The 19,013-nt window shown below is 37.6% G+C and overlaps 1 protein-coding gene across 1 annotated transcript; it reads left to right on the top strand.

Moving 5' to 3' along the window:
- The first annotated feature begins 5,456 nt into the window (after positions 1 to 5,456).
- On the top strand, positions 5,457 to 9,218 carry LOC147518466 (putative 1-deoxy-D-xylulose-5-phosphate synthase, chloroplastic). Its single transcript, XM_086590299.1, has 10 exons — positions 5,457 to 5,899; positions 6,185 to 6,313; positions 6,413 to 6,577; positions 6,692 to 6,842; positions 6,963 to 7,234; positions 7,326 to 7,599; positions 7,689 to 7,996; positions 8,184 to 8,465; positions 8,567 to 8,851; positions 8,960 to 9,218. Exons 1-10 carry the CDS (start codon positions 5,777 to 5,779, stop codon positions 9,107 to 9,109), a joined length of 2,139 nt encoding a protein of 712 aa, XP_086446425.1. The 5' UTR covers positions 5,457 to 5,776; the 3' UTR covers positions 9,110 to 9,218.
- Positions 9,219 to 19,013: the final 9,795 nt, after the last annotated feature.

The following is a 19,013-nucleotide window of genomic DNA, read 5'->3' as shown; positions in this document are numbered from 1 at the left end:
ACATAGAGAAAAAAAAAATGGAATCAATTAATGAAAAATAAACAAAAATAAAAAACTTGAACTTGAACCCAAAACCATATCTGAAAATTTGAATTTTCTTTATTATGATCTACCATTTGTAAATTGATTATTTTCCACAACATGATAAAATGAAGATGGGAGCGAGGATCTATAGTACAAAACAATAAAATATAGAGAAAAATATAAACTAAAAGAATTCAAAATTAATACAAGGATGAATGATTCATCTTCTCCAAAATTAGAAAGTTGAATTTGAACTCTCGATATTTGCCCAATGTTCAAACTTGAATATTTAAATTGATGTTGAACTCATAAGTTTTTTATCTCCCAAATTCGTACAAAAGTTAAAAGAAAATATAAACAAAATTCAAAAATATTCGAGTTAGAGTCTTGAAATTGTGCGGATCAACGGGGTTGGGTCAACGGCTTTTGATACGGTGTGGGTCGAGCGGCTCGGAAGGAACTATAGACACATGATCACGTGCAATTACCAAAAAAATTGGAAATCCCAACATAAATTTTTCCATAATCCAATATATTAAATAACTCATCACTATAAACATGAATGAAATCACAATCCAAATATTTATCTAACTCATTCTTTTATATGAGATTAGTAGTATGCAATTGAAACCGGATTTGGGATTCGGTTTCGGGTTTCTTTAGCCATTTTAACAGGTTTAGGGCTAAATTATCGGGTTGGGCTCAGGTCAGTTCGGGTTTAGAGTCTGTGACCAAACCCTACCCTATGTATTTTGGTCTGTGTTTAGGTTTGAGTTTTGTAGGGTTTGGTGCGGGTTTCGGGCAAGATGGGCTAAGGGTGATAATTTGGCCCTCAGACCCTCAACCCGCCCCTCAAAATTGTATGTTCAAGCCCTTAAAAGTTGGCCCTCACAGATTTTAGGGGCAGGCAGGCCCGACCCTCATGCTTATAAGGAGCGGGCTAGGGCCTAGATTCTTAAACATGAGTCGGGCCCTCATTAAGCCGTCACCAGCCCTTACTTGGCCCTCATACGTTTTCTTGTTATTTTACATTATATTTATGTATTATACTCTAATTATCTAAGTTGTATAAAAAAAATCACTAAATTAGTTTTCAATAAGGGATAAATTAGAACATAACATAACATATGCGTTTTTTGTAATTGATTAAATGATATGTATATAAGTCATACATAAAAGCAAATCCAACCTAACAACATAGTTAAGTATGAAAAATGTAAATGTTTTAAGAGTATCATCTCTTCCACCATCTCTATCTTTTTTTTTTTTTTTTTTTTTAAAGGCATAAGAATTAGTTTTGTATACTTACTTAAAATTAATATACATAATCAAAGTATGATAAAAATAAATAAAAAATCACAAAAAAAAAAAAAAATAAACTAGTAAAATATAATTAGACTGGGCCCGACCCGACCCTCATTTGACCCTAAAAAATGAGGGTCAAGGGGCGGGTTAAGGGCTTGAGTTTTCATGTTTGACCCTACTCGACCCGACCCTCAATACAAAATAGGAGCGGGATAACCCGGCCCTCAATCATGAGGGCTTTTATGGTTTGAGGGCTGGGCTAGCCCGGCCTGACCCTTTTATCACCCTTAGATGGACATCCCTAGATGAAAGTGTCAATTTCCTGTTGATTTGTTAAGTTAAATTTTGATTTGATATTTCATTTCAAATTCTAGTGAGATTCCAAGTTGTTAACTGGAGGAATATTTCGAGAGCGCGGGAAACAATTGTAAGCTAATGAAAAAGAAGAAGTCGTTCCAAAGCCCTAGCCCTCCATCACCTGATCGATCTATCTCCTCATCACACCTAATCATTTCATAAGTCCATTAGCCATCACGTAATCACACTACATTAGTTCATTACTCCACCCCATCTAACCCCATCTCCTCATCTTTTAATTAGTTATTGTATCAAGTCAATTTGGGTACTTTTAGTTGGTGAAGTCGGATCCATTAGAAAGATTGGTTAGAACGCAGGAAAACAACCGTGTTTAGTATCGCTTGTCGAAAGGTATATATGGCTTTTATGGTATCATTTGCATGTTTCTGTCTACTTAATTGAATCAATATAATAATGTGGAGACCAAACCCCAGAATTTTTAATAAGGGTTAAGGATTGTTGAGACCAAACCCTAATTACATGTCAAAATTTAGGGTTTTAATCTAATTATGGTTTACTTTTACTGATAAAAACCATTATGGTTTACTTTTCAATCTAAACGACCCAGCCATGTAGTTCCATAAAGGGTCCAAATGACCCAGCCACATCGGCTAATAAAGTTCCTAAACGACCCTGTCATGTAGTTCCATAGAAGGTCCAAACGACCCAGCCATGTTGGTTGCTAGAGTCCCCAAACGACCCAGAGGTGTCGTTTGGGCTCGGGTTCTAAATGTTGTTGATTCATTCATTCAAGTGTTTTACATTCATTCATTCATTCAATCAATCAAGTGTTTTGCATTCATTCTAATCAATGCTCTCTTGTAGATTCATTCATTCATTCAATCAATCAAGTGTTTTGTATTCATTCTAATCAAGTGTTACCTCATTATTTAGGTTTGCTTGTCTTTGTTGTCGACGATTTCTCGGAACCTCATTTGCTCGACTAGTCGCATTTTCTATTTCTTCAACTTCTTCACCTCCACCTTCAACATTTTTTGCCACTTCTTCACTTTCTATTGGTTGTTCTTCACCTTCAACATTTCTTCTATTTTCTCCTTCTCTAATTTGTTATTGCATCTCAAGCATTACCTTAAATGCTTCTTCTTCATCTTCGTGTTCCATTTAAGATTTTGATTGGGTTTTGATTGAGTATGAAAATAGTAAAGAGTAAATGAGAAACTTGAGTATTTGATTGAGTATGAAAAAAAAGAGTAAGGAGTAAATGAGAAACTTGAGTATTCTAAGAAGAGATATTTGAAATTTTGATATATTTCGAATAATTGAGTGAAATATGTTTGTAAACCCTAAACCCCAAACTAATTTATTATTCACAATTGAAAAAAAAATGAAAATAACAAGTTTAGATATAAAACAAATTATTATTTCGAATAATTAAGTGAAATATGTTGTTACGTAATTTGTAAACCTTGAATCCTAAACCCTAAACCCTAAACCCCCAAACTAGTTTATGATTCACAATTTGAAAAAGAAAATAAAAAATAACAAGTTTAGATATAAAAAAAATTATTATTTCGAATAATTAAGTGAAATATGTTGGTACGAAATTTGTAAGCCCTGAACCCTAAACCCCAAACCCCAAACCCCAAACCCCCAAACTAGTTTATGATTCACAATTTGAAAAAGAAAATAAAAAATAATATGTTTAGATATAAAACAAATTATTATTTCATATAATTGAGTGAAATATGTTGGTATGAAATTTGTAAACCCTAAACTTTAAACCCTAAACCCCAAACTAGTTTATGATTCACAATTGAAAAAAAATGAAAAATAACAAGTTTAGATATAAAACAAATTATTATTTTAGATTTTGGCATGTTTGATTATATTATTTTAGATTTTGGCATGTTTGATTACATGTTTTATCTTGGTTATATAGATACTATGTCATAACAGATAAAGAGTGCAGAGTGCATGTAATTGTGTTGGTGCAACTAATTGTGTTGTTCCTAACCCAATTTTTTAAATTGGATTTCAATTTTGCTAATTCAATTGGGATGTGTTGATAATTTATTATTACTAATTCAATTTTGCATATCATTGTTTAAATAAATTATTGTACAATTATGATCGATTAATGATTTTGTATTGTAAGAAAAGTGTTCGGTGTTTATGTATAAGAAAAGTGTAATTGATGTTTATGTAATCAATTTTTATTGGTTAATCGGGCTAATCATTGGTTAATCAGGAATTTCCTTGGGTTAGAACTTTTTAATTATTTTAGTTCAAACGACTCTCCCAGGTTGCCCCATAAAAGCCCCAAACGACCAAGCCATACCGCTTGCATGTGATACTAAATAATATGTTCAAGCCGTTTGAGTGTACACTCAAACGGCATGATTAGGCCATTCCATGGAGATTCCAGGAGCCAATTCTCAAACGATAGGCTTAGACCGCGTGGATGTACACTAGAACGACATGGTGGTATCGTTTGAGTGTATACTTAAACAACATGGTGAGACCGTTTGAGTGTACACTCAAATGACTTGGAGGTTTTGTTATGGCGAGACCGGTTGAATTGGTTGTTGGGCCTGGGCTTTGATGGCAAACTTGTAAAATTTCTTTTTTTTAGGGGTTGCCCAATCCAATTTGATGAGTGTCCAATTAAACTACCTAAAATAATACGAAAATATTTGTTGGACCAATTTGACTAAAGCTAAGTCCAATAGTGCGACAAAACATCAAATGTGACGGAAATTGTAATCCAATGGTACGTCAAAATGATAACCCGCCAACGCTATCAGTATAAGTTTACCTATCTATACCGCCAGTTTTAACGATATAGCGTATGGTCGGCATGCCAGTAGAAACGATAGTTAGAAAATTTGTTTGACCAAATTTATTTTAAAAATCTTTAGTTTTGATAAATTACGTTTGTATCCTTATTATTATTTTTTGTATACTTAAGGAAAAAAGGGCAAAATGGGAAAGAAGGGAAAAAAAATCCATACACCTTTGAGAGTGGCGGTTAGGGATTTTTTTTTACACGCCATTGTCAAATGCGGCTAGGGAGGTGTTTTTATTTTTATTTTGGTAAAAACCATTGGGTGTTATAACGCTATCCCACTAACGTTATGAACTATTCTATTGTGGTTTGGTGCAATGGAGCCCCAAACCATTGGACTTAGCCTAATGAATACTTGTTGGACGAATTTGCATACTCGTATGTAGAGATTAGTTGGTTAATTGGCTTGTATTTTCAGGTTCTTAACCGTTCTCGATGCGCAATTAGCAATAAGGTAGCTATTGAGCACATCAGTTACAAGTAGACTACACATTGGAGGCATGTCCAGTTACTCCAGTCCAAGCTCGAGGCACTGCGAGTGGGCAGGTTGCTGATGAGCCCATTCTAAGTGCGAGAACCAAATGGTACATTCCCCCTTTTCCCTCAAACGTAAAATGGACTAAGCAGCTGACTTCGGCCTCACAAATTGTTGTTATGGCCGACCAAAATGTTTCACGATAATTAGCGCTTGAACGACCAAAATTAGTTAGTTTCGTTAATGTTTCGAATCTTTTTATCACACTTTTTTATCTTAAAAAAAACTTGGCAATGAAATGTATGCCATCCGTAGTTGCATATAATCTCGAGGAATAATTGAGAATAAATGTCAACCTAATTAAGTTCACATCCTCTTATCCATTCGTGATACCCGATGACGTGGTCCAATGGTGTAAGCTCCCCCACTATTCTGCATGAGTATTGGCTCAAATTATCAGTAGAAGACTATAGAGACTTAGAGAGTAGAGACACTAGCAAGGGAAAAGCTACAAGAAGGACAAGTATGAGTTTCAGCTCCTGTGACCACAACTACCAATTTCCACCACACACACATTATAGTGAGAAGACAAACTATATTATAGAATTCAACCCACTTCTCTCTGCTGCACTACCACTTTAGTAGTGCACAGACATCCCCCATCTCTTTCATTCTGTCTATTATTAGTTCCACGCACCAAGATACATTCATCTTGGTTTTGTTTCTTTCTGCATACTCCATACTTGGTTTCTCAAGCTCAGCTCTCTCTCTATTCATCTGTCAATTGTATTACTAGTAGCTACTCTCTAATGGCTCTCTCTACATTCTCCTTTCCTTCATGTCTCTCTAGAGCAGGAGCCACAGACACACACAAGACTAGTTCTCTATGTTCTCATTTGCTGCAGTACCCCTTTCAGCAAAATATTGTTCAGGTTAGAACTTCAATCATTTGTATGTTCATATAAAGATATAGTATAACTACATTTAAGAATAGTAGCACTTAGTAAGAGTATGGTTTTATCTATTTTATGTTTTTGGATACTTTTCAAGGTTTATAATATAATCTGGATGTGTTTATTAGTATATTATAATATTAAGATAAGATTCCCTATGTATGTTTAAATCTTTATAGTTGCTTTCATAGGAAAAGGGGATGGAGAATTTGAGTTGAAAGTCACTGAAAGAAATGGATTGGTTTGTTCTAATCTTGTGTGCAGGTCAGAAAAAGGTCAGGTGAAGTAAGGGCTTCGCTATCAGAGAAGGGGGAGTATCATTCACAGAGACCGCCAACTCCTCTGTTGGACACAATTAACTATCCCATCCACATGAAAAATCTCTCTATCAAGGTAGACATTTAGAAGAGAAAGTACAAGTTTAACTTACAACTTATTGCATTAATAAGGGGAATCAACTTATAAGCTCCTTAATATTATATGTTGATCCAGGAACTGAAACAACTCGCTGATGAACTGCGCTCCGATGTCATCTTTAACGTCTCCAAGACTGGTGGCCACCTCGGTTCAAGCCTCGGCGTGGTTGAACTCACTGTGGCTCTTCATTATGTCTTCAATGTTCCACAAGACAAGTTTCTATGGGATGTTGGACACCAGGTCCCCTTCTTTCCTAATTTATTTCCTATGCATAGAGATTGAAGAATACAATATGATTGCTGCAAGGATCAGACTTAAACTAACAAGACTACTAATACATGATTGGTCCTGCAGACTTATCCACATAAAATCCTGACTGGGAGAAGAGATAAAATGCAAACATTGAGACAAACTAATGGACTAGCAGGATTTACAAAACGCTCGGAGAGTGAATATGATTGCTTTGGTGCTGGTCATAGTTCTACCAGCATCTCTGCAGCACTTGGTACCTTTTTATCCTACATCTGCCTGAAGGAAATAAATATTTCTACCTGAATTCGACAATTACGGTTATAAGATTAAATCTTACGAATCTTTTTCAATCTCTTGCATCTTCTCTGGTCAGGAATGGCTGTTGGAAGAGATCTGAAAGGCAGAGACAATCATGTTGTCGCTATTATAGGTGATGGTGCCATGACTGCAGGGCAAGCCTATGAAGCAATGAACAATGCAGGATACCTTGACACTGACATGATTGTTATCCTCAATGACAACAAGCAAGTTTCCTTACCGACTGCAAATCTGGATGGGCCCATACCTCCGGTGGGAGCTCTCAGCAGTGCTCTCAGCAGGTTGCAGTCCAGTAGACCCCTCAGAGAATTAAGAGAAGTCGCCAAGGTTAGTGGTCATCCGTCATCCACACAAGCAAGTACATATGAATTTTGACTCATTGGAACTGTCTAAACTAAAATGCAACTGAGATATGCAGGGAGTTACGAAGCAGCTTGGAGGGTCTGTGCATGAAATAGCAGCAAAAGTGGATGAATATACGCGTGGGATGATCAGTGGTTCAGGCTCATCACTGTTTGAAGAACTTGGTCTGTATTACATTGGCCCGGTGGACGGTCACAACATAGATGATCTTGTGACTATACTGAAAGAGGTGAAGAGCACTCATACAACAGGCCCAGTACTCATTCACGTCGTCACTGATAAAGGCCGAGGATACCCATATGCAGAAAGAGCTGCAGACAAGTATCATGGTAATTGGTAAACTATTTATAGCTGAGATTAATAAGCTTCCATCTAGAGAGTAAATTTTTTAAACCACCCATTGGTTTTTCATTTGTAGGTGTAGCCAAGTTTGATCCAGCAACTGGAAAGCAGTTCAAAGGCAGCAGCAGTACTCAGTCTTACACTACCTACTTTGCAGAGGCTTTGATTGCTGAAGCAGAAGCAGATAAAGGTGTTGTAGCCATTCATGCTGCAATGGGAGGAGGGACAGGCTTGAATATGTTCCTCCGCCGCTTTCCCACACGATGCTTTGATGTTGGGATTGCAGAGCAACATGCTGTCACATTTGCTGCAGGACTGGCCTGTGAAGGCCTTAAGCCTTTCTGTGCTATCTACTCATCATTTTTGCAGAGAGCTTATGATCAGGCAAGCGGGGGCATTTTTCATCTTTAGTATTAGCTTCTTCTTTAGACATGATCTTATTGCTAAATATGGAGTTAATTTCTGACTGAAAGAAATAAATATTGTGGTTTATAACTCACGACAATGGGATAAATAAGTGACTTTTACGCTTAAGGTCCATACAGGCTGAATTTTACTACTTCCATTTTAGGTGGTACATGACGTTGATCTTCAAAAATTACCAGTAAGGTTTGCGCTGGATAGGGCTGGACTAGTTGGAGCAGATGGTCCCACACATGCTGGGTCATTTGATGTTACTTTCATGGCATGCCTGCCAAATATGGTGGTGATGGCTCCTTCAGATGAAGGTGAGCTCTTTCACATGGTTGCAACCGCTGCTGCTATAGATGATCGGCCCAGTTGTTTTCGATACCCGAGAGGAAATGGGATTGGTGTTGAGCTGCCACCAGGAAACAAGGGCATTCCTTTAGAGGTAATTAACAACTAAACCTGTAGTTCTCTCTCAGGGTAGGCGGACCTCATTAATGGGACTGCAGTTTAAAGCTAGTAACTGAATGAGAACTTTTACAACAGGTTGGGAAAGGTCGGATATTGGTCGAGGGTGAGAGAGTGGCACTCTTGGGCTATGGAACAGCAGTTCGAAGTTGCGTAGCTGCAGCTTCCATGGTAGAACAGCACGGTTTGAGGTTGACAGTCGCAGATGCGCGCTTCTGCAAACCACTTGATCAAGCTCTCATTCGCAGGCTAGCTAATTCACACGAGGTTCTAATCACAGTAGAAGAGGGATCAATTGGAGGCTTTGGGTCTCATGTTGCTCACTTTTTGGCCCTTAATGGCCTTTTTGATGGCAAATTGAAGGTAAGCAAGTACACAACTAATCGTATCATCAATATGCTTTCAAGAGTTTGTAGATGCATTAGACTATAGCTGCAGTACTCACACTGTGACTTGATAACTTTTGTGCAGTGGAGACCTTTGGTTCTTCCTGATAGGTACATTGACCATGGATCACCAGTGGATCAAATGATGGCAGCTGGAATGACACCATCTCACATTGCGGCAACTGTATTCAACCTTCTTGGACAAACAAGGGAGGCGCTTGAAATAATGTCATAGAGAAATAAATACACAAAAAGAAATGTGGGAATTTTTCCCTTAACCATGTAAAGTTAAAATACTATGTGAACTAATAATTCATAACATGATACATATTTAGTTCATCAAAGTGACCAAATCCAGTTCATCAAGCAGTGGAAAGAATAGCTAACTCCAACGCATAGAAAGCAGAGGATAAGGAATTGACAGAATCCATGTTTCATAGAAAGCATTTGTTTTGCTACTACGCAAGAAACATCAATTGCTGCTCAACAGTAAAGAAAAGCTTCTATTATTATAACATTTTACTGCAATTTCACCCTTCTCTTATAGACTGGAATAAATCGACACGATATAACCCTATCCTAAGTTTTTTACTACTAGGGTTTCCCGTGGCGTACGGCACTGAACAACTCGTCGCGACTTCGGCGCCAAAAAACCCAATCAAGGGTAGCCCAATTGCCCATTTATCTATAAGCCTAATAGCATCAATTGGGTCAGCCCTATATAAAGTATCATGTCAAATTTCGAAGCCCAACAGTTTATAAACTCAGCGGCAGTTGTCGACTTTTGAACAATGTTATCAGACCCATCCCAGAGGTCAACCCGGTGAAAAGACTGGGTCATTGGGTTAGTGGTTCAACCAGTAGGTCATTGGTTGGACCAGTGGGTCATTGCTTGGTCCGCAATAAATATATATACAATGTATTTGTTTAATTTTTATAGCAAAAGTTGATATTGTAGCTTAGTGGAATGTTGTCTATTAGGCTCTGTTTGGCAGTAACAACTTATGCTGTAGTAGGTGGTACTTAGCCAAATTTGGAGTATCCAATTCTCGTGGTTCATGTCCCAGAGATGATCAATAACACAAGTTGTTTGGTTCTTGCCTACTCTTCCTCAAAACTTATTGCACCAGAAACACACAAAATAATCATGAAAAACTTCAAATAGAAAACCCAATACAATGTAATCTTAAAACATATTGTTAATCAAACTCCCAAATTAATATACCAAAACAACCACATATATATTTCTATTTTCTTGAAAGAAATTTACAAAGAAATATTACATAAACTTCTTTAGTAGCAACAATTTGGAAATCGCAAAAATCAAGTGGGTTTCATTTTGTATCTTCAAAATTGGAGAAATCAAGAGATGATATGAGTAGAGAGATGTTCAAATTTGAGAAAATAGAGATTTTGTGTGATGAAAACGGTGGGTTTTGCTTTGAGATATTGCACTTTTCTTTTTTGTTTAAGTAAGAGAAACAAGGTGTGGAGAGAAGATGGTGGTGGGGGGGGAATAAATTGTTGAAGTGGTGAAGAAGAAGAGAGTACGGCTGTGTTTTCTCATTTTTTTTTTTTTTTTTTTTGTCGGTCCTTTTCTTATTTAGTATGATGTAGATTGAAATCCAACCTTTTCCAATGGATACCGTTATTCATACTTTTGTGGTTGGGCCAACCAACTAGTAGCTTAAGGTCTACAGGCTTGGGCTCAAAAAATAGGAACCAAACATAAAAATCGGGATAGTGCACCCTAACCCATGAATGGGTTGGGCAATACAGGCTACCAAACAGGGCCTTAGTGATTTTGGAGGTCCTCGGTTCGAATCACTGTGAATACATAACTTATTGACCCATGGTTCGAGCCCTCTCTCCTACTGAATTTATTTTTTGTAGTTAAAAATTTCTCATGAACCGGTTCGGTTAAAACCGCCCTGGTTTAACCGGTTTTACTGGGTTAGGACTAGGGGTGGGCAATGGGCCGGGTCGGGCTAGCCCGGCCCTAAACATTTAAAGCCCTTCAAATATTAGGGCCGGGTCGGCCCGGCCCTAAAGTCAAGACATAGGTCGGGCCGAGTCACAAGTCTAAACCTCAAGCCACTTACCCTACCCTAAGCCCTCTTTTAAAGGCTTTTTTGGGGCCGGGCCTATATATTTTCTTTTTTACTACATCAGCTTTTAAAACTCATTTATATTACAAAAATGTACAATAATCTACAAACTCAAAGTCCAACCAATCTAAGTAATAATCCCAGTATAAGTCCAAAATTTAAAATGCACATCCACAATCTAATGAATCAAGACATCGAGAGTTCGAATTTGTTCTTCCTTGTACTCAAACCTCACTAAAATTACATTTTAAATTGAAATACATAGACAAATAATTATATTATCATTTTAAAGGAAGAAGTAATAGATATAAAGAAGAAACATAATAGTTTTGGTTAAGGGTCATGGAAGTTGTTAAACTATTTGTAATATCATAAATTATTTCTATAATAGATTCAAACAAATATAATATTACATTTCTTCTAATTTAAAAGTGAGTCAAGCTTTGTATATGAAAATGAAAATATTGGCTTTTGAACAAGTGATGGAGAAAGGTTTAAGATTACAAATGTCATTTTTCTGACAAATGTTGTTTTTTGGTTTCTATGTTACAAATGTCTGCTCTGTATTTTGCTTTAATGGTGTGTAAGGAAATCTTTAGTTTTAGACTTGGCTTGGATGTGAATAAAAATATAATTTATAAGAAATAAGTGAGAAAAGAAATTGAGAATAATAAGTTATGGACTTTAACTTGATGATCAAAGGAATAAAGTCTTATTTTTTATTAGGCTAGTGCTCATTGTTCTTCATGGTACATTAAGTTGACAAGTTTTTGTTATATAAGACAAGTTATTGGAAGTACCACTTGGGTGTAAGTGATAAATTACGAAGACAATGTTATTTTAATTGAAAATATTTAACAAAGAGTTGGACAATTATAGTATGTGTATTTATAGTGAAAGTGTGAAACAGGGGCGGTTAGGGCTTGGTTAGGGTCCGCTAATGAGGGCTGAATTAGGGTCGGGCCTATGTTTTAGAATCTTAGCCCTAGCCCGTGCCCTAGAAGGCATTTGGGTCGGGCCGGGCCGGCCCTAAACTCTGTGAGGGCTTTAGTTGTGAAAGCTTTATAGGGCTTAGGGTCGGGTCGGTCAGGGCCGGGTTAGGGTCGTTAGGGTCAAATTCCCACCCCTAGTTAGGACTGGGTTAATTGCTGAAACGATCCACTTAATGACCCAACCCGGTTTGGAAACTGGGTTTCCGGTTCACCAGGTCAAACCGCCAGGCCGGGCCCCAATTTAACCAGTTTAATAGAAAATCGACCGGTTTTACTGGGTTAGGACTGGGTTAATTGTTGAAACGATCCACTTAATGACCCAACCCAGTTTGGAGACTGGGTTGCCAGTTCACTAGGTCAAACCGCCAGGCCGGGTCTGATAACACTGCTTTTGGGTGATATTTGGATAGATCCCATAGACACTTGGTTTAACAAAATTGCATAAATCCCTAAATTATTTGGATTTGCCATGTCATATTTTGTGAAGAAGATTTGTAGCCACTGTATGGGGCCCTTTGCCCCCCCCCACACTGTTCTGTTTTGTTAGATAAAAGATAAAACTCGCTAAGTTGCATCTATAAAACATGTACAAATTTTTACCAACTCAATTGAAAAATCCTGATCTCGACGTACAATGCTGCAATATAATAGTGATTTAATATTAAAAACTGTACGACTTTTGGTCACTTTTTTTGTGATTGTTTTTCCATTATAATTATGTGATTACTACGAATTAATTCTTACACCCAAAGCAAAATAAAAAAAAATAAATACTATACACAAAAAAATTAAATAAATAATTCAATTTTTGTAAATTATTTTATAGAATGGGCCAGACTAGTATCTATAAGCTGCGACCAAGGACTCTATAGTAGTTGGTAACATGAGTCTGGCTCACAATCAAACAACTCATTGTGGAATGTGGATATGTTATTTATTACAAGCCCACGAACCACGGCCCAATAAGCCCACTCGCGCAACAAAGAATTTTTTTATATTTGGAATCGAGTAAATGAGTAATCATCTAATTTTCAATTTTTTGACGATGATTTACGACACGTTCTAGGGGTGGGCAATGGGCCGGGTTGGGCTAGCCCAGCCCTAAACATTTAAAAGCCCTTCAGTTATTAAGGCCGGGTTGGCCCGGCCCTAAAGTCAGTATAGAGTCGGGCCGGGCAGGGTCACAAGTCTAAATCTCAAGCCCTGACCCTACCCTAAGCCCTATTTAAAGGCTTTAGGGCCGGATTTTAAGGCCGGCCCTATATATTTTCTTCTTTTTACAAATGTCATTTTTCAGACAAAGGTTGTTTTTAAGTTTCTGTGTTACAAATGTCTGCTCTGTATTTCACTTTAATGGTGTGGACGGAAACCTTTAGTTCTAGACTTGGTTTGGATGTGAATAAAAATATAATTTATAAGAAGTAAGTGGGAAAATAAATTGAGAATAATAAGTTCTAGACTTTGATTTGATGATCAAATGAATAAAGTCTTATTTTTTATTAGGCTAGTGCTCATTGTTCTTCATAGCTGCTAGATAAGTTGACAAGTTTTTGTTATATAAGTCAAGTTATTGGAAATACCCTTGGGTGTAAGTGATAAATTACAAAGGGCAATATTTTAATTGAAAATATTTAATAAAGAGTTGGACAATTATGGTACGTGTATTTATAGTGAAAATGTGAAACTATAACTAAGGCTTGGTTAGGGCTGAATTAGGGTCGGGCCTATGTTTCAGAACCTTAGCCCTAGCCCTACCCTAGAAGGCATTAGGGTCGGGCCGGCCCTGCCCTAAACTCTGTGAGGGCTTTATAGGGCTTAGGGTCGGGTCGGTCAGGCCTGGGTTAGGGTCGTTAGGGCCAAATTCCCACCCCTAACACGTTCTATCTAACGGAAGTGCAGTTAAAGAATTCACCTTCTAGAAAAGACAGAATAGATGAAGCCACATAGACAACTCTTAGAATTTACGATTGTCATCTCATCCAAGAAACCAGCATTTTACTTAAACAATTTTTTTTTTTTTTTAATTATTATTATTATTATGTTTTGAAATGGTTATTATTGTTTATTTGTGTGTGTGTGTGTGTTTTTTTTATTATTATTACAAACAAACCTCAAGCTGTAAGGGCTACCGGCCAATTTCTTTTGGTGATTCCATTGGGCAATCATCAAATTGGATTGGGCAACCCCTAAAAAAAAAGAAATTTTACAAATTTGCCATATTACAAGTTTGCCATCAAAGCCCAAGCCCAGCAACCAATTCAACCGGTATCGCCAAAACGAACCCTCCGGGTCGTTTTATTTACTCAACGACACGACCATGTCGCGTCGAGTGTACACTCAAACGACTTGGCCAAGTCGTTTGAGTGTACACTCGCATCGACATGACCATGTCGTTTGAGTGTTACTTTGAGTTTGAGTTACACTCAAACTACATGGCCAAGTCGTTTGAGTGTATACTCAAACGACTATGGACAAGTCGTTTGAGTGTTACTCACACTAACACTGAAACTACGTGTCCATGTCGTTTGAGTTTACACTCAAACTACGCGGCCATGTCGTTTGAGTGTGCACCCAAACTACATGACCAAGTCGTTTGAGTGTATACTCAAACGACATGGTCACAGTAAGTTTTCGTTTACTCACACTAACACTCAAACTACGCGGCCATGTCGCTTGAGTGTACACTCAAACTACATGATTGCGTAGTTTGAGTGTACACTCAAACTACACGCCATGTCGTTTGAGTGTATACTCAAACTACATGATCGCTGCGTAGTTTGAGTGTACACTCAAACAACATGGCGGCGTAGTTTGAGTGTTAGTGTGAGTAACACTCAAACGACGGAAATCATGTAGTTTGAGTATACACTCAAACGACATGGCCGAGTAGTTTGAGTGTGCGCTCAAACTACATGGCCGCCGTTTTGAGTGTACACTCAAACGACATGGCCGAATGATATGGCCGCCAGAGTTTGTGTGTTAGTGTGTGAGTAACACTCAAACGACTTGTCCATGTAGTTTTTGAGTATACACTCAAACGACTTGGACATGTAATTTGAGTATACACTCAAACGACTTGGTCACGTGTTTGAGTGTACACTCAAACGACGTGGACACGCACTCAAACGACGTGGACACGCACTCAAACGATTTCAATTGAATCAGAAAAATTGAAATCCGATTTAAAAAATTGGGTTAGAAACAACACAATTACATCAATAAAACTACATGCACTCTGCACTCTTTATCTGTTATGACATAGTATCTTTATAACTAAGTTAAAACATGTAATCAAACATGCTACATGTAATCAAACATGCTATAAAATCTAAAATAATAATTTGTTTTATATCTAAACTTGTTATTATTATTATTTTTTTTCAATTGTGAATCATAAACTAGTTTGGGGTTTAGAGTTCAGAGTTCAAGGTTTAGAAATTTCGTACCAACATATTTCACTTAATTATTTGAAATAATAATTTGTTTTATATCTAAACTTGTTATTTTTTATTTTATTTTTAAAATTGTGAATCATAAACTAGGTTGAGATTTAGGGTTTAGGGTTTAGAGTTGTTTACAAATTTCGTGCTAACATATTTTACTTAATTATTCAAAATAATAATTTGTTTTATTTATAAACTTATTATTTTTTATTTTCTTTTTCAAATTTTGAATCATAAACTAGTTTGGGGGTTTGGGGGTTTGGGGTTTGGGTTTAGGATTTAGGGTCTAGGGTTTACAAATTTCGTACCGACATAAAAAAAAATTTAATTTCAAACATATTTCACTAAATTATCCAAATCTAAAATAATAATTTGTTTTATATTTAAACTTGTTATTTTCCATTTTTTTTTTATTCAATTGTAAATAATAAACTAGTTTGGGGGGTTTACAAATATATTTCACTCAATTATTCGAAATATATCAAAATTTCAAATATATATAGAATACTCATTCACTCAGTTTAGAGTTTAGGGTTTACATAGAATACTCAAGTTTCTCTACATACTCAAGTTTCTCTACACACTCAAGTTTCTCTAAATGGAACATGAAGATGAAGAAGAAGTATTTGAGGTAATGTTTGAGGTACAACAACAAATTAGATAAAAACAACAAATTAGAGAAGGAGAAAATAGAAGATATGTTGAAAGTGAAGAAGTGGAACAAAATGTTGAAGGTCAAGGTGAAGAATTTGAAAATGCGACAAGTCGAGCAAATGAAATTCCGAGAAATCGTCGACGACAAAATGCAAACCTAAATAATGAGGTAACACTTGATTAAAATGAATACAAAATACTTGATTGATTAAATGAATGAATGAATGGATGCAAAATGAATGAATGCAAAACCCGAGCCAAACGACATGGCTGGGTCGTTTGGGAACACTATCAAACGACATGGGCCTGTAGTTTGAGAACACTACCGAACGACATGGCGGTGTAGTTTGAGAACACTACAGAACGACATGGCGGGTCGTTTCATTACACTATAGCACTACATGGCCGGGTCGTTTCATTACACTATAGAACTACATGGCCGGGTCGTTTGGACTTTTGATGAAACTACATGGCTGGGTCGTTTGGACTAAATGTAATTAAAAGTTTTTTTTTTTGTGACTTTGAAACTAAATGCAAATTGTTTGAGACTCTTGTTTTATTCTTCTATATGTAGAATTCTTTGCCGCTATCCGGGAACCGATCTTCTGCAAACTCGAATGATGTAGATTGTCAACCGATTTTAAGTGATACAACAGAAATTTTTACTACGGAAGAGGTATGATTGAGTAGGCATTGATTTCATTTTTTTTTAAATTTTCTAAATATAATTTTATTAGTGTATTAATAATAGTTGTTGTTTTTTATGTGTTTAGGTCTTTCATACACGTAGCGAGGCAATCGATTGGGCAACCGCTAGAGGAAGACAAGTTAATGTTGTTGTGGTCATTGAAAAGTCGGAGTGTGCCAAAGGAAACCGAGTAGCAAGATTGAATTTGGCTTGCGAGTGCTCGGGTGTGTATCGGTCACACAAGAAGGAAGGCGAAGAGAAGGCTAATAAGAGAAGGTCGGGAACCAAGAAATCGGGATGTCCATTTAAGTTAAAAGGTGTTTTCCAACGCGGCACTGTCGATAGTTGGAAAATTGTCGTTCTTAATGGTGTTCACAACCATCCATTGGCGAAGACCCTTGAAGGACATGCATTTGCTACTCGACTAACCGTTCCAGAGTTCGAGTATTTGTCAGAGATGAGTAAGTGTGGAATAAAACCTAAACAAATATTGGATTCCATCAAGAATAGGTATCATGATAACATCTCTAGTATATCCCAAGTCTACACTGCAAGGCAGAAGGTGAGGAAATTGGATATGAACGGTCTCACACAATTACGAGAGATTGCGTGAGTTGTTAGCAAAAGAACATTATTTTGAGGAGTTGAGACAGGATGAGAATACCGAGGAGATAACGGGATTGTTATGGGCCCATCCAGAAGGTGTTAAGTTGGCTCGGACTTTTCCAACAGTTTTCATGTTAGACGCTACCTACAAAAACTAACGGTATCGGTGGCCTTTTCGCAGTTTGTTGGGGTGACTTCAACGCGGAAATCTTTCACCGTGTCGTGTCTTTGCTTCAATCTGAAACAACATTGACTATGAGTGGGCCCTGCATCATTTTAGTGGCTTGCTTGGTGACATAAGCCCATCTCGCGGATCCGCCCGGCGGGGGACTTAGCCCCGATAAGTGCGACGACGAGTTTTTCCTAACGCACACAAGCATCTATGTAGATGGCATATCGCTACGCGTCGTCCTTTCAAAATGTTACGATATTTTTCCAACTACGTAACTTGTAGAGAGCCTAGTTCTCGTGGAACAACAGTAGTCAAATCGAAGACGAGGTTATTTTCCAACAGATGGGATGATTTGGAAAAATATTACGGGGTTGAGTACTCCAATTTTGTTTGTTATTTCGCGAGACTTGGTTTCCTCCGCGGGGATCGATTCGTGATGTTGTTGGATGACCAACACATTCACTTTGGGGAGAAATCTGGCGACCAATAGAGTTGAAGGGTCTCTGCTTTCGGTGAAGCGTGTACTAGGAAATGCAAACCGTCATGATTTTTGAGTATGTTTAGCTTAATCCACCCGATTCTAGAGATCCGGATGTCCGAGATTAGAGCTACCTTCGAGAGAAGTATGATTGTAACTTCAAGCACCACCACCGGATTCCTTTGTTTTGTGAATTCGTGAGGCCTTGTCTCACGCAAGTGTTTAGACTTGTTATTTGAAGAAATAGATACCCGCGTAAAGCGTGTTAAAGATGGAGAGATAAGGTGTTGGTGCTATTTGGCGCATCGAGCCATGGACCGCCATGTGCTCATGAATTAATTGAGTTTGAAGAGCAAGTCGCGGTCCATCCCTTTGATCGCTATCGACCCCTTTTGGAAAACATTGTCCGCTTCTCCCAATGTGTGCGGTGGGTGTTGGTCCCGATGTTGCACCTTCGATGGACTTGTTCATGAATAGGTTTGCAATGGTTTTGAAGAAGAAGAGCGAGGGGTTATGATTAGGAAGCTTATGGAGATTGCCGCGAAAAGTACATGGCTAGTACCGCCTTGTGAGGAAGCAAAACCAAAGGTCGGCCGAAAGGTAGCTGCAGCGAAAAGCTTCAAACCGAGATGATAACTCTTCAAAGCGAGATCCATCTCATTTTGAACATTCTCAACGCGGACCATGAAGAGTGGGTCTCGCCACACAACCAAACATTACGCCACCCAAAACACCCACACTACACCAAGAAAGAAGTCTTCTCCAAAACTACCAACCCAAAACATCCACACCACACCAACAAATAAGCCTTCTCCAAAACACCAAAAACCAACCACACCAAGAAATAAACCTTCTCCCCAAAACACCAAAACAACCACACCACGAAATAAGCCTTCTCCAAAACAAATACACCACCAAAATGTGAGAGATGGCTTAGACTTTGGAAAGACGAGGGTCCTAAGGATTACGGGTTGGATATTCCCTCAAGAAATGCATAA

The sequence above is a fragment of the Coptis chinensis genome, chromosome 2 (genome assembly GCF_015680905.1).
Source record: "Coptis chinensis isolate HL-2020 chromosome 2, ASM1568090v1, whole genome shotgun sequence".
Classification (NCBI taxonomy): Eukaryota; Viridiplantae; Streptophyta; class Magnoliopsida; order Ranunculales; family Ranunculaceae; genus Coptis; species Coptis chinensis.
This window is presented reverse-complemented; position numbering and strand designations above follow the sequence as displayed.

Coding starts and splice junctions, on each gene's coding strand:
- LOC147518466 (XM_086590299.1), top strand. CDS start 5,777: ATGGCTCTCTCTACATTCTCCTTTCCTTCATGTCTCTCTAGAGCAGGA. Junction 6,314..6,412: donor TGAAAAATCTCTCTATCAAG/GTAGACATTTAG, acceptor ATGTTGATCCAG/GAACTGAAACAACTCGCTGA. Junction 6,578..6,691: donor TATGGGATGTTGGACACCAG/GTCCCCTTCTTT, acceptor TTGGTCCTGCAG/ACTTATCCACATAAAATCCT.